Raw genomic sequence first — 16,667 nt, 5'->3', positions numbered from 1 at the left:
TGCATAGAGTGGGCCTAAAGTTCTGAGTATGTAGGACAGTCTTTTGCCAGGTCATGATCTGCTTTTGCTCTCTGAACAAATACATCTGTTTTTCTGTGTTAAAGCCTGTTTTTTAAAGACAGAACAAGAACTGGGCCAACTTAGATCATCTTCACCTGGTGAAAGAAAGATTATGAGCTCAGGAAGAAATCTCAGCAAAATTTAGCCTAAATTTGCCATCACCTAGGAGCTGCTCATGGAAACCTTCTTCTAACTAGGCTCAGCTCCAAACCAAACTGTAGTCAGAATTTAAAGAATAAAACCAGTAAGAGTAAAAAACATAAGTACATGTTTGGTGTTAATTAACTGTTGGTGAATAAACTTGATTCCCATAACATGAATCAGAAGGGTAGAAAATTTGGGCCTCAAGAGGGTACAGGGGAGCAGGAGGTGAAAATTTGTGGTCATCAAACTGGCTAATGAAGCTAAGCCTTGATTTTTGTACAGGATGCAGAATAACAAGGGAGTGAGGGCCTTAAATGCCTGTGGGGGAGTAAGCTTGCAGATCTCTAATACTAGCATTTGATGCCAGAGAACTGCTGACAAATCAAGTTAGAAAATCTGTGTATCCTTTTTCCCTTGCTGTATCCCTGCGTGCACAGTTCTTGATGGAGAGCAGCATTGCTACAGACATGCACAGAGGAATGGAGCCTTTGTTGAGCCATTGGTGAGCTATTGAGATACCACTTCCTGAGCAGTAATAAAATAGAGCAATAGCAGGTTTTAAGCCTTCTGGCTTCTGAATGTCTGTGGAGTGCATGACCAGCAAATCACAATCAGATTTAGACAGCCTGGAGGGACTGGTGGTAAAATCTGCAGCTCAGCCTGTGCGCTCTCACTTCAGAGGATGCTAGGCAGGGCTTAGGGGCTGTGCAAGTGTCTGTCTGGACTGCAGAATGCACCCATCAGCCCAGGAAAAGCTGCACACCTCCTCTTAGTGCTGAAAGTCTGGCTTCTGAGCAGCATGAAAAAAGCATGTTTTTGGATCCAAACAGAAATGTTGGACTAAGTCATAAGTCATAAGATGAACATGTGTAGGGGTAAGATTGCTTTCTCTGCAGCCATCTCTTGTGGTTCTTACAATATGTATTTTAATGAAGTTCTTCATTTTGTTGATGGCAATACAGAATGTTTAGCTTTTTTCAGCATTCAACTGCTCATAACAAAGGTGATTTTGTATCTCAAACCCTGTTGGATGCAGTGCTGTAATTCCACTTTTGCCATTGAATATTTTCTTCCATATCTGTTACTGGCAAGTGCTTTTTCCCTCTTAGACTTACTCTGGAAAGATTTAAAGATGATACTTGCTTGTGGGCTAGTGTCTTTAATTATTGGACATCCAAGAGGAGCACATCAAAGTAGCTGATGGATTACATATCTCATAGTTACCTCTCAGTCTTTCACACTGGTATATGATCAGCTTTCCTGCACACACGTCTGTAGAAGCAGCAACATCTCTCATTTGGAGCAAGTGGATTCAGTGTGGCACAGGCTTTCCAGGCTCTGTATGGCACTAGCATTAAATGCCACACACTGAAAGTGGGTGACATTTCCCACAATAAAATTGACTGATTCTGTATAAACAAAATCCCTGTGGGATATAGTATTCAATCCTTGAATTCAGTGCTACAACAGATACATTAAAAAGTCAGTATGATCTATGATAAAATAAAATTTTTTGAGGTTTTATCACTGAGATATAATGTTTTGGCATTATCAAAATGCAGGGGAAAGTGGAATCAGAATGCTTCTACATTTGTATCTAAAATAGTGTAAAAACTGATGGTGTTCCTGCAAATAATTTTGATGACATTGTCTTTATTGAGAGAAATCCGTTGTGTCTATTCTTTGCAGAAAAACAAAGATTTGTTTCTCTTCCCTGGTGATATGTGTATTTCTGCTCACTCACCCTCCTCCTCTAAAGCTTTAAAAGAGAAATTATTCATCCTCTGTCGCTCTGAAAAACCATGTTTACTGTTGTGAGAAGCTGCAAGAACAGTCAGGGCTTCAAGCAGAAATATCCATTTGTGGTTGGAGGGTATCCAGTGGCTTCCCTGTTGCAGTGGCATGGATAAGAATGAGAATATTGTGAATCCTTTGGTTTTCCTAATAGTGCAGTCCCAGATTTAGATACTTTTAAAATGACTGACCTTACTTTGTAGCCTCTATAGATTGTCATAACAAAGCTCCCTGTGCTGCAGTGCCTCAGTAATGTTTCAGCTCACTGTCACTGGTTGCTCCTGAAGTGCCTTCCCTGGTGGGCTTCAAACCTTGCCTGGAGCAGAGAAGGGATGCAGAGTGGAGGGACTGCTGCCTCATGCAGTCAGACTTGGCCTGCAGGAGAGCTGCTGCTGAGATGTTTCAGCCCTCCCCAGCCATCTCTTCTCCAGCATGTCAGGGAGTTTTCATTTCCCTTCTGTTCTCCAAATAACAGTGACAATGTGCTCACCCAGATATCATTCCTGTTGGAATCCCCATGAAGCCAGCTGTAACTACATCAGTAGGAAATGTTGTCTGTGTCCTGTGAGTGGACAGACAAATGGAAGGTTTCCTGAGAAAATCCGTCATGCCCAAAGTGCAAGATGACAGAACCGTAGGAGTTAAACTGATATTTGGTGAGTGATACTGGAGGAAAATTTCTTCTTTTCTGGCCACCACTTTAAGGGAAGGCACAGCCAGGAGGACTCAGCTGCAGGACTCAAACAGTTCACATTGTAAGGACATTCATTTCATGAGTCTTTCATTCCTTGTATACCCTGTGAGACAATAACTGATCCACTGGTTTTCCTGCTCAATTGCCCGTGTACAAACAGAGCAGGACCTGCCTTTCAACATTGCATCTGCAAAATAGGACTTATGTGCAGAAGGAAGGCTGTGCTCCACAGGTTTTATTCCTCCAGGAAATAAAATCATTGAGGTTTAGCAATGCAGACAAGGCTGATGGGTGTCTTGAATGCAACTTTTTGTTTTGTGTGCTAGGTGTCTAATTAAAAAAAAAAAAAAAAAGCATAGAGGAATAGATATGCTAATCTACACAATGTGTGTTTTGAAAGACATAAAGGAGAAAGCGTTCAGTCCTCTCAGAAACAGAACAGGGTATGGCAATTGCAAAATTATTGGAAGGGGATTTCTTAATACTGTCCTGGGAGCAGTTGTTCCTGTGCCTCAGATTTATGGCGTTTGTAATGGGGCTTTTCAGTAAGACAATGTGATTTAACATTAATATCCAAGTTCTAATAGAAAAGTATCAGGAAATAAATGAAAAGGGCCTAGTCATTTGCAGTAGTAGACTTTAAAGCAATTTGCTGCCTTGTAATTCTTAAGGACAAAGAAGGAATTTCCCCCCTGAGCAAACCCAGCCAATTACAGGATTTCTTTTGCTAGAATAGGGTGTCTGAAGCTGACAGAGACCACCTAGTTCATGAACTGAGGTGTGATATGCTGCAATAACTTGGTGTTCTTTTGGCTTCTGCATTTCTTCTTTGTTCTGTATTGTATTTTCACATACTCAATTGCAACATTTAGTGACTAACATTGGTGACAAGTTTGGAAAAAACCCCAAACCCCAGAAACACTCTTGGCCTGTGTGATTCAACTTCAATGTTGGGATATTTTCTCTGTGTCTGGGTAGTCCCTGTTGGAATGACTGACTGGTGATTTGCTTTTTGTTTGCATCTGTCACAATGCAGAGGTCATCGAGACCAGGGCATGTGTGTGTGAAGGCACCCAGAAAAGAAATAGCTCCTCCTGACCCTAACCATGCAAGAATCAGATGGCTGTCACTTATTCTTCTTTCTTAAGACACACTTAAGAAACATAATACTAATAGTACCCATGAATTTTCAAATCATAGCCACAAATTTTCAAATCATGGCTTTGCTGTTACTGGCTGTATCGCTGACTATCGTAGGCACATCCTGACATTTTTATGCCACATTTCCCTCTTAAGATGATGTCCAAATTAAATATAAACACTAAGTTTGGTAAGGTTTGGTGAGAGAGACCCACCTATGTGATGCTCTACCCAATTGCCATATCCCAACATCTTTTATTTTTCATCCCAGGATCTAGAAGTACAAAAGTTCTCTAAAGATGGCTAAACTCATAGTGAGAAGTACAGGTCTTGCTTTTAAGTGCCTCTGGTGAGAACTAGACTGTTGACAGGTGACTTAAGGGAGACATTCCTGGATATCTATTTTTTCAAGCTGTCATTAATGTGGCCTTTTAAAATTACCTTTCAGTGACTTTGCTCAGAAGTTATTTTCTTTTGAATAGAGAGAGTATAGCCTTTCTCACTGTAAAACATGACCCTCTGGGACATGCAGTATGTTTTAGTCAAGGTCAAATTGTCTTGTTTCTAGTGACTCTTATGTAGAGATTGGAACTTAGGAGAAAAGAAGTGCATAAAGAATGAAAATTCTTGATGAGTAATGGATTGGTTCCACACAGATACTTTTTCTGCTTGAAGAGAATGTAGCCTTGAATGGTACCTTTGTCTGGCTTTACCACCTCTTCCTCTGTTGGAGGAAGTAGAGATAATATAAGAGCACTGGATTTGTGACATTGTGCTGGTTTAGCACCTAATTTCTGAGATCATACTTTCCAAGGTGTTGTTTTCTTTTACCAGGGTTATCTTGAAAACTTGTCAGATGGTAAAGGAATGGTATCATGGAATTAGGATTTCTCCCTTTCAGGCATTGGTATTAGATAACAGCAACAAGGAAGCAAAATACAGGACAGGAGTGTTTGGAGCAATACCAAGGCTAGGTACCACACACAAGCCACAGAATCACTGCACCTCTTGGCCTTTGGTTCAGGGAGCAACAGTCAGCCTGTTGTTCTCTCACTTGACATATTTATAAGAATTAAAAATCAAAAAAATGTCAAGGGTCGAGCTCGCGCCACAGCGCCCCCTGCAGGCGCGAGGGGAGCAGCGCAGCCCGGCCGGCCGGGAGCCAGCAGCGCCCCTGCTGGCCGTGCCCGGAACTGCAGCGCAGGGAGCCGGGCTGGGTTTGGGCTCTGCTCGCTGCGGCTGCGGCGGCACTGAGACACACGGACATGCTACTCCGTGTCTTTGCCTGAAAGCCCCTTCATTTCAAGGTTATAATAATTTGGAGGGAAGAGGGTCACATTTTCTGTTCCAAGGGAGGTTCTTGCCTTCTTTGGCGGACACCTGTCCTTCAAACCAAGACATTACTGTAGTTGCTCTAACTCAAAATGAGCTAAGATGAATGTACAGGTTGAGCTATTCAATCCTGCAGTCAGTGAGCCAATAAAAATGTCATTAAAATAGCCAGAGTGTTCAGGGACATGGAGAGAGCTCTAAGCCTGAGGTGTGCTGTTCCCCGAGCACTGCTTTGATAAATACACTTCCCAGCTCTTGGATCTACTGCTGAAGTCTTAGAATGTAATAAAAAATCCAGTACAATGAAAAATGAATCTGTAAGGGAAAAAACCTAGTGTGAATCCTCTTGTATAAATATGCAATTCAAAATTAAGTGGAGTTTTTCAATCTAGTAGATATAAAATATTCAACCACATTTCTGTCACCTTTCCTCTTTATAAGGAAATCAATAAATTGGGGTGCTGGGGGTGATACTGAACATATTAGAGACAAAAATTTTCTACTTGACTCTTTTAACAGACCACACTCACTTAGCAGAAACACTGCTAAGTGTTTTGCAGAAACAATGCAAAAAAAGTGTTTTTTTTCAAAAGTTGTGAATATTTACTTTAATTTGAATTCAGCCTTGGGGCTGATTAATTGTCCTGAATCCAAAAAAGGATGAAAAATAATTTAGGGACTGAAACTCCAATTTCAAAGGTCCTTATCCACTTCTTTACATCTCCCTTTTTGCCTTTTGTCCCTGCTTCGAAGTCAAGCCAAACACAGTTTTTGCTTGCTTTTGTTTTTAGACCCGTTAAACTCCCTTGGTTCTCCCTCTGCTTTTCTATTGGATTTGAAGCTGGCTTCAGTTTGTGGTTCAGAGCCAGCTCCAGGTGGCCTGGGGATTATAGATGCCTTGCCACCAGAACAAAGGAAACTGTTTTGTGAACTCTGGCAAAGCTAAGCCCTTCTTCCCATTTCCAGTTGAGAGAGTAGGTCCAGTAGGTAACTATTCCCTTGGAATAGAGCATTATAGATCTTAGTTTCAGTGTGAAAATTCAAAACAATTTTTCTTTGCACTGTGGAATGAGTGGGTCTTTCTTTTCTTCCCTCTTCCTGTGCCCAATATGACCACTACTACTTCTTGTAGAATTAGAACCCACTAGAAATCAACTCCTGTGGAAAATGAATGGTGTGGAAACATTTCAGAAAATACAAATTGTTGAAAGACCCACTTCCAGACCCATGGGTTTGTATTTCCTTTACATGTATATAGAAAGTTTGACCTGACATTTTCTTGTGGGTTCCAACATTTGCAACTTAGATACAACTCTTCTTAACCTGGCCTCACAATACTCAGATCACCACTGGAAGTCTTTCAGCATCTTCTTCACCCATCTGGAAGCTGCTTGCTTTTCATTCCTCTTGGCCACTGTTTCTGACAGCAAAGCCCTGGTTACCTGTAGCTTATCTGTTGTTATCTTTTGTTCTTCTTGTATCTGGCTTTCCTCATTAAAAATGGCTATATAACCTTTCCTGCCAGCCAGAGACTGCTGGGAGCACTGACCTCCCGCACCAAGCTCCATGACCATGTACTGAAAACAAAAGTGGATCCTCCTTTTAATAATTCATAGGCCATCTGTTTAGCTTCTGAAAGAAGAAAAGCAAAATCATGGGATTTGTGCTAGTTTATCTACATACCTCTACCAACAACAACAACAAAAAACCAAAAAAAAAAAAACCAAAAAGGAAAAAGACCCTTATCATAAGCAACTCAAATGCAGGTCATGAAGGAGAGCACTTGTGGACACAGGGGTCCTGAAAACAATTGGAAAGAAAGAACTGAATGCCTTCCCAACACAGCAGCTCTATGGGCTTACTGAGAGAACTCTTTAGGTGGGCTCCTATCAGTGCCCTGTGTGACCAGGCCCACCCAGTTCCTGTCTGCTGGCCAGATGGTAAAAACAAAGTTGTACCAATCCTCTTTGTGATCCCCCTCCTGAGTTCTCCCTCAAGCTGTCAACTTTAGAGAGGCCCTTTATGCCTCCAGAACCCACAAGGCAGGGAAGACACCGAGAAAAAAAAAAAAATCAGCACAGATACATCAGGTGCTCAGAGAACTGAGAGATGAAATCTAACAGCCCAGCCTTAGGGAACAGCTTGCCCAGAACAGCGAGGAATGGCTCACAACTTAGCAGACTTCAGCTCCCAGACTTCTTCAAAACTGAGAAAAACAGCAAGGTTGATCAAACTACTGATTGCTTTTGCCCATGCTGTGAAATATCACTGTTTTCTAGAGCTGACTAGATTAAAGGAAGACTCCTGCTTCAGTCACTGACATTCCTGCAGAATTTGCCCTTTTCTGGATTACCAGCTGTAGCAGTAATGTCAGTGGCTGGTGAAGAACCATCCATGAAGCTTTCAAGTCTATTGCTTTTGGCTTAGTGAGGGCTTTCTTCATCATGAACCTGAATAGATTTATTGTCTTGGTCATGGAGTGTGAACAAAAGTGATAGTACTCCCCAGGCACTTAGTTTCCTCAATTCTACTCAATTCTAATTGTAACTAATGAAAAGCATTCTGCATTTTTAGGTTGTGGTTCCAGGAAGCATTTTAAATAGAAATGGCCTCCAGCGCTGTTCAAAATGCAATCTAAATAATGCAAGATTGTTAGGAGAAAATACAGCACTATTAAATAATACCAAGTAATGGACAACTATTCAAAGACATTATTTTTTATTAGCCTGGATCATTATTACTGAGTGCATGTGACCTTACTTGCACTCAGTAATACTTACAGTCATTCAAGAAAGCTAAATAATCATTACTGATCAATTACTATTGATTACACTGAGTGGTTGTATCCATATTTTGTGGATTTTCAGTGCTGTAAAAACTCTCAAATACATTTTGTTTTCTTTCTACAAGAAGGGCAACCCTTTTCAAAAGATAATTTAGGAGAAAGTTGACTTATTTTCCCTAAATTATATAAGCCCACCCCAAATGATGGATTGTTTTCAGTTCAGAGAAATTTTCTTTCAGTTAAAATAATGTGTTTTGTGCAGTTTGTGAGAATGAGACTTTATTATAGACTCTCAACTGAAACGCATCCCGTCAGCGTGCAAAGTGAGCCTTTTCACTCAGAGGTGAGGGAATGGACAAAATATCCACCAAAGTTATTACACAGATATACAGGTGGCATTTTGAGGACAAGTGAGAAGGAAGGACGAAGTCTGTGGTTTTGCTGAATGCAAAACACTAAATGGGATGTTTCTGAAGATTGCCTCCTGATTTGCCTTGCTAATGGCTCTGTCTGCCAATGCCTGCTCATGCTACACCTTTGACAAGAACCCATTTGTAGTGTTTTGCCAGCACTTGTTTAGAGTAAAGCTTTGAACTCTGGTGAAGTGTCCCTGTAGACCTTTTTTATTTTCTTCCCGACTACAGGCTCCCTTGACAGAAGGAAATGTAAGAGAAGATCTGTCATGGAGCATTTGGGACTTTTTTAAAATAAAAAACACTGTCCTGGGTGTAGTTGGTGGGAATGAGCAACCAGCATCTTTAGTGTCAGAAAAATATTTTAAAATATATAAAAATATTTCTTTTCCAAGTGAAGTCTGTTTTGTCTGTGACAGTAATAGGTGAGTCTTGTCTTCTTCTCGACACATTAACTTTTTCATTTTATTTTCTTCTCCCCATCCCGTTGAAGGGAGTGAAGGGTGAAGCTGGTGGGAGGCTGGCAGCTGGTCCAGGTCAACCCACCACAGTATGATGTGCTGTAGAATTTTGTAAAAGGGTTCCTTCTCAGGGAGAAATCTTTCCTGTGTGATGTGATTTACCATCCAGCATGTAACCCTTCTTCTCAAATGCATAGCAGTGTACACAGGAGTGAAATCTCCTGAAGGTGGGAGAGAACAAGGGTGAGGATAAGTGTGGGGGGATACAGAGGAAATAGGGTGGTGTATCCTGACCAGCATTTGAGGTGCCAACAGGTTCCTGTGCTGATAGACTTGCAAGCTCAAAAGAGCTGCTGTGCTGGGTTGGATCACTTGTCAACAATATTTCTTCAAGGTTCTTCATAGTCTTCACAGTCAGTCAGAAGTGAGCCTTAATGTTTCCTCATAATTCTTCTGTGCTGGAAATGCATAGCACGGCTGTTACTATTTGAATGTGTCACTCAAGTGTTTGTGAAAATGAGGGCTTGACAAAGAAACTTTCTGTGCTGAAACAAATGTAGTGAAAAGAAGGCAGGATAAATGAAACCATCTTTCTGTCCCTGCAGAAACTCAACGTATTGCATGAAGGTGTCCATGTCCTTGACTGTAGCTGAGAATGAATCTGGGCTTTGCTACAACAGCAAGATCAGGTACCTGGAAAAATCAGAAGTCACTAAGAGAAAGACAATCTCCTGTCCTGATATTGAGGATTACAAAACAGCCAGTCAAGAGCCAGATGTGGTGTGGTACAAGGTAACTATTGCTGTCTTGTTGCTGTTGGGCTGAAACTGTTCAAAACTTCCACTTTTTTTTCAGACTGAGGCTTAAAGCTGACTTTCTGTGAGGCATCAGTGGTTTGTGACTGGTCTGGAGAGTGTTTTCCCAGTATGACAGTTTTGCAGGTAAAACTGCCCAGCAACGTCATTGTCCAACAGAAATCAGTGTCAATGAGGCTGTTCTGTGAGAGAGCTCACAGGATTTCTCTATCAGCAGCCCCACATTCCCAAACCACAGGGCCTCTACCAGTTTGTACCTGGGTGTGGTGTTCTCCCTGCATGATCCTGGAGTAGAAACAAAGGGAGGCACCTGCAATGGAGCCAAAGGTCTATCAGCACCACCAGCTCCAGTTGTGCTGCCAGTTAATTTCTATGGAGTCCATTGGCTAATTTTACCAGTGCCTCCTGGAGTCTGCACAGAAGTCTGCTGAGGTTCATTGAGTAACTGTCATGAAGTCAGTGCATTTTAACTGAATCACTTCATTCATTCATTAAGTCAGTTCATTTTAGCATTTCCAGGTAACTCATTGGCCTGCACCTTCTCCAAGGACTTTCAAGTATCAGACACCACTTTCATCAGCAAATGCATTTGTGATGTGTTTCTGTAGCTCCCCAAGAAAGCAGGAGAATAAGTAAAATATGGGCTGCCTGGCAAACATCAAGTAATGAGACCACAGCAAGGTCTGGCAAATTTTGCCTGTTTTCTTGACTGGGGTTGAAGTCTGGTATTTGAAAAGACCTCAGGCTAATGATGCAAGACATAGTAGAGAAGAATAAAGAGCTGAGAGTCAGAAGGAACCAGAAATAATTGGGCAACAGGAACAGTTGAGTTTGATCTGTGGAAAATAGAGTTTGGATTGTAGGAGTTTAGAATAAGCTTGGTTCAGGTAATACAGACAGAAACATACCAACTAGTTAAAAATCTAAATTTGGAGTCCTTGATTTCCCAACCTGAATAACATTCTCTAAAGACAATTATTTTGAATGAAATAATTAATATGGGCAGACTAGCAGGTTTTTTTCCTCCTTAGCAGGTTGCAGCTGAAAAGAGCAACTATAAAAGTTGTCATTTATTTGTTTTTTTTACAGAAATCTCATATGTCATGTCTTATAGTAACAGAATGTGTGCCATAATCCACTGTTACTGTGAACAAAGTTTTTATTTCAACAGTTGAAACTCTTTCTCTCAGCATATGCATTGATATCTTCAGTGCTGTTCATATGTCAAATATATGTGTTTAGTTAATCATAGAATATCCTGTGTTAGAAGGGGCTCACAGGGATCATTGATTCCAGTTCCTGGCTCTGCATATGAAGTCTGAAATCTCAGAGCAAAGAGGATACTGAAGAGAAACTGCTTCTTGCCCTCTTTATCTTGGTATTACTGAACACCAGATCACTGAAGATCTCAAATTTTTTGCCAAAGCACACCGAAAAATAGTTTAGCAGAAATGATCTTCAGCTGTCATGGAGCAGAAACTAGTCTAAAGAAGATGCATGTGCAGCCCCACACCAGTGTGTACTGACCAAGAGAGGGAGTGGAAGGGTTCCATAATCCCACCCTGCTTGTCTGGGTGTCACACACAGGTTTCCATTACCTGGGCAGGGAGCATAAGTTGTTTGAAACAGAACACTAGATAGATAAATAAGTATGAGGAAGTCTTTGAGATTTCCTTCTTTATTCCTTCTGCTGAAAAGAGAAATCCTTGTGTTCATGAGAACCTGCCAATTCACTGGTAGTCAGGGAGTTTGGACTTGACCTATGAAATACCATCAGACAGGACAGTGATGATGTCTGCCCACTGTGTGCAGAACCTGCTCTGTCTTCCAAAAGGCTTCTCTGTGTTGAGGGATTAATGAATCTGAGCTAGTACTTGCATCAATTTACTGGGAATTAACTGTAATTTAAACATGCTCTTAATTATGCCTGAATAGAATTCCACGTGCACACCCAGTATGTAACATAGCATTTGCTTTGAGGATTTGTTTTAACAGTAGGATGAACTTCACTTCTGGCTAGAATTACACTGCATTAAATATTTATTTTTAAAGGTTTCCCCAGTGAATGCCATTGATATATGCTCAGCTCAGTTATGCCTATTAGAACTGTTTTGACAAAATGTGTGGTATTTTTTTAAGTAGATGTGTGTGTCAAGGCGTGATTGAATGAACGGGATTTAAGAGAAAGAGCAGTTTCATGAAAAATCAGCTGGCAGAGGGAAAAGGTATATTATATCATGAGTGTGGAGTCTTAATCCATTTCAATCATGTCTTTTCTACTGCTGGGTTTAAAGGAGGGCTAAGAGAACAATCAAAATGTCAGGTGAAGGACAGGGAGTTGTTAACTACCCAGAAAAATAGACTTTTGAGGTACTGCCACTTAGATTTCAAGGAAGAGAAAAAGAAGCATTACTTAATTACTGGGAGAAAAAATTCCAAAACATTTCAGATGCCTAAGGAAAGTAAATAGTCTAGAAAAAGAAACTTGCAGATTCTTCTAGCAGGTAAACATATTGTAAAAGCAGAAAAGAGCAATTAATTGGTTAAAGCCTTTGGGGGGAACTTAGGGCACCTTCCAGTACCTGGAGGGGACTTAGAAGGTTATTGGAGAGGGACTTTCCACAAGGGCATGTAGTGAAAGGACAGGAGGGAATGGCCTTGGACTGATGGAGAGTAGATTTAGATTAGATATTAATTTTTTTCCTGTGAGAGTGGCGAGGCGTTTGCACAGGTTGCCCAGAGAAACTGTGGACTCCTGTCCCTGGAAGGGTTCAACACCAGTTGGATGAGTCTTGTTGCAACCAGGTTTACTGGAAGCTGTCCCTGCCCATGCAGGGGAGCTGGAATGAGATGATCTGTAAGGTCCCTTCCAAGCAAAACTATTCTGTGAATCCATGAAATGAGTCTTACAATTGAGCACTTATCCTTTTAGGGAAATTAGCAGAAATCCAACAGTAAAATCTAGATTGTTTTCAGAATATAAGAACTAGTAAAAATTTTGTTTCTCAGCCATTTTCCAGCTTCTCCCCTTTTTTGCTTTTAGTTTTGTGTATTAAATATACAAACAAGCATTTTAACATACTTTTGTAAAGCCTGTATAGTCAGCAGAATAAAAAAAGATTTTATGAAATTTGGGAAAGAAAGGCTTATAAATAATCTCTAATAGGAGGTACTTCAAGAAGATACAAAGAGAAATAATAAGGAAATTAGTAGTACAATTCCACCAAAACAACTCCTCTATGTAAAACCACAATAGCACAAACATTTTTTGCTAAATTATTACTCTTTGTAGTAGTAAAGGTGTCATCCTTTTATTGCAAACTTGTATATAAAAATGTAAAACATATAAAAATGTATCTTCCATCTCTTTGTTCTCATGCTTTTAAAAATAAAGTAGAGAATGTAAAACTGGTAACACAGCTTATTTCAGTGCTGCATTAAAGGGTGCATATCTGAAATATGCTTACTTTGTGTGTTCTGGGAATTATATTCCTTCTCAGTTAGGATTGAATAGGACTGAATCATATTCTTTGCTCAGTGGTCAGATTTAGTTACACTGAGTAGGTGGTTGATGTACCTTTCAATGGAACCAAAATTTCGAGCTCAAATTAGAAAGGATTTAATGGCATTTCCTGGCTCAGATTTGTATTCTGAGTGAGTCTCAGCACAGTAGATGGGATCTGGGTTCTGCTCATTCTCTATCACCAGTGTTAACTAAAGTTCACTTGCAAGATGAGATGATGCTCCCCTTACAGCTGTACTTTGGAAACAGAGAGATGTGCTGATCACTCTGGTACCTGCAGTAGTGTTGCACAGCTTCCGAATCTGAAATCTGATCATTTTGTAACTGAATTTGGCCTCTTAGGGACAGGGAGAACTCTTTAGTGCTCCCTTTCCAAGTGCAAGGCCAGAAATTCTCAGTCCTGTCTTTTTATTTCTCTATCGCTGTCCTTGAATTTAGAATCTGACATGGATTTGGAATGCGTATGGAGTCCATGAAAAATTAATGTTTGTGTCACGCTGATCTCTTACTGTGGTACAATATATTTGCATGCTGACATATTTTCTTGTTTGGTTGTTTTCTTAAGAGAAAGCTTTGTTCTATTTTGTTTTCTCTGTTTTTGACACTGCTGTTGCAGACAAGCAGAAAATGGGGCATAGGTGTGGGCATGTCACCAGTCTCTGAAGCTGCTGAGCCTGATGTAACTGATGTGAGACTGCAGCAGTCTGAGCTTGTTCCAAGCTGCCTCCTTGAGAGAGGGAGTGGAGAGGCACTGAAGGTACTCAGGCCCATGTTGCTGTGTGTTCCCAGGGTACAGGATTAGCCATGGCCTCTGGAGCTGCTGGGACTGCTGAGTGCTTTAGAGAACTCAAAAAGTATGGTTTTGTTGCAGGAGAAAAGGCTTGATGCTAAAGGTATTTAGAAACAATAAATCCATAATCTTAAGGTGACATTTTCGAGAGACAATGATTATATTTGGCCTGTGCTTTTAATTCAGAACATTCCAAGAATGATTCAGTCATGAATGCTGCCCACAAGGAAAGTGACTGATCTGTCTGCAAGGATCCAGTATACTGGGAAAGGGAGAGCCTCTTCCTGCACTGTATCACGCCCTATCCAGAAGGACTCAAGGGTGGTTCCAGCAGGATCACAGTTTGCAGCAGTGAGCCTAAAACTGCCAAACAGCTAAGGACTGTGTGGGTGCAGTCTGTGAGAGCTGCAGCCATCAGTGCCATGTCCTGCATCACAGGGTGCACGGGGGTTGCAAAGTGCCTGCTGATGGGAAAAGACTGAATCAAAGCTCATCAGGTGCTGGAGAAGCCAGTGATGAGAAATAAGGCTGTAAGGAAACCAGGCTGCTGAATTCTCTCAAAAAACTGCTGTTCTTCCTGTTTTCTTCTATTGGTAAATGGTTCTGGCCTGGAACTATGTATAAAATTTGCCTTCAGGCCAAGTCTTAACAGATGTTGCCCTTACTCCCTTCAAACAGAGATGTATTTTAATGGTCCATCCTAAAGGAGAGGTCTTGGCGGTTGTTATGAAGAAAAAGATACTTAACCATTGCTTGAGGGCACCATGTATTAAACACAGCCCATGTGATATGGTAGTATAGTAGTACAGTTAAAAACATTTCTGTTTAATTTCAGTCTTTAAATTAATTCCAGTTTCAGATCTCTCTGCTTTCTGAAATTACATTTGAATTTTAATTGCAAAATATATCTAGGTGGTTTTTTCCTTATGTATAATACTGAAAATCCAACCAGGCAATATTGTCTTACGTTGTACAAGCTCAGTAATTTTGTCACTGGTTGTTTTTTTCTGCAGGAATGTGAGCCAAAAATGTGGAGAAGTGTTGTAATTCAGAAGGGAAATACTCTCTTAATTCAAGAGGTCCAGGAAGAAGATGGAGGAAATTATACCTGTGAACTAAAGTTTGAAGGCAAGCTTATACGAAGGACAGTTGAATTGAAGGTTACTGGTAAGAATCTTTTTTTCTTTGCCAATAGGAAAAAAAAATAATGCTTTGAAATAATAAGAAAAAATGGTATTCACATATCAGTGAATCTGTTTGACAGAAGTAAGTCCAAAGCAAAGCTGAGCAGTCCCAGACTCAGGGAAATTTATATCAAGACCTTTTAAAGTTCCACAGAAGAGTACTTCTACCTTTTGATTTGTGCAAAACCTGGAAATGCTCCATATTTTTAAGCTTTCCTTTAGTTTTTGATGATCAGCTTTTCTAGTCTAGGGATTATATTTAGTGAAGAGTATGGCACAACCTATTCCAAGAATGAAATTAGCAATATTGGACTGTCAAAACAAGGTAACCTGCTTGTCAGGAGGTCATACACTCTATAGTTCTGACTCCATATGGTATTTACCAGACAACAGTATTTTTCTGTCTATTTTTACCCAGTATCAAAAAATGAACAGCTAAAATAAGTATTGTCTGCTGATATATTCCTGCTCCCTTTTCATCTCATTGTACATTATGACATATATAATTATTATTTTGTCTTCCGTGTCTGTGGAAAACAGTTGAGGTTTTCTTCAGCCTTTCACCCAAAACCACATAAACAAATGGTTAAGTATTTTCCTCACATTTTGATTAAAATGGGGCCCTACTCAAAGTAGTGACTGGTAGAATTCCTCTTCCTTATATCATACTGAATTATTCCATATGATGTTTCTAATATGTTCCTGAAAAAAAAAGTCTTCCCTTTATTTTGCATGGAATATGATTATTTTTATTCTTATCATTATTCCTCATTTTCAGTGAGTTCTTTTTCCTGTGTGCCCTATGTCATGTAACTCTTTATTATCCATTTTTGGCCATGGACAGAGCTCTAAAGTACTGATTTGACCCACCTGATCCTAGACCTGAGATATGAATGATGGTATAATGTATGAAGATATAATACCTGCTTTGGGGTAGTTGCTACCCTGAGTAGCATGTTTGTCTTCAATCAGAATGTGAACTAAGTTTGACAAAGTGAAAATGAGATGGATTTAACTAAATTCCTGACAATGGACATTCTATGCTCTCCCTCTCATTATGATCTTGATAGTAGTAATGTGTTCTCTTCATTATTTAAACACTGTGGTGTATTTATACTTTACAATTTAAGGAATTTATCCTAAACTAAATATAGTATTTATTATGGTTATTTCTCTTATTAAAAAGTTTATTATCTGTTTTATTTGAAATGTAAGTATAAAATATGTAAGTATTCTCCTTTTTGCAGAATAATTGAGAAGCAGAAGATTTTTCCTCTTTTAATTTGGTGTGAATTCATGTTGCATTAAATTTTGTTTAGATTATAAAAGCACATATGTTTGTTAACACCTATGTTTGGGAGATATATCTGATGCTATGTGTTTGTTGGTTGAATCTCTCTAGATATCTGAATGAGGCTAGTAAGTTTATGTAAATGAAAACCTAAAAATGTGGATAAGAGCTACAAATGACAGCTTGAATGAGCCAGTTTGTTTCTCCTGGTTTTGTTTTGTTTCTATTGGTGAATTTTACA

At 39.9% G+C, this 16,667-nt stretch overlaps 1 protein-coding gene across 3 annotated transcripts in view; it reads left to right on the top strand.

The window, feature by feature from the left end:
• IL1RAPL2 (interleukin 1 receptor accessory protein like 2) overlaps positions 1 to 16,667 on the top strand; it is a 341,565-nt gene that overhangs the window by 179,918 nt on the left and 144,980 nt on the right. For all 3 annotated transcript variants that reach the window (XM_021548466.3, XM_077786515.1, XM_077786516.1), the window contains 2 exons: positions 9,429 to 9,615; positions 14,965 to 15,118. In XM_021548466.3, the coding sequence (XP_021404141.1) occupies positions 9,429 to 9,615; positions 14,965 to 15,118 (341 nt within the window). The remainder of the gene's footprint in view (positions 1 to 9,428; positions 9,616 to 14,964; positions 15,119 to 16,667) is intronic.

Source organism: Lonchura striata, chromosome 14, assembly GCF_046129695.1.
Source record: "Lonchura striata isolate bLonStr1 chromosome 14, bLonStr1.mat, whole genome shotgun sequence".
NCBI classification, from domain to species: domain Eukaryota; kingdom Metazoa; phylum Chordata; class Aves; order Passeriformes; family Estrildidae; genus Lonchura; species Lonchura striata.
This window is presented reverse-complemented; position numbering and strand designations above follow the sequence as displayed.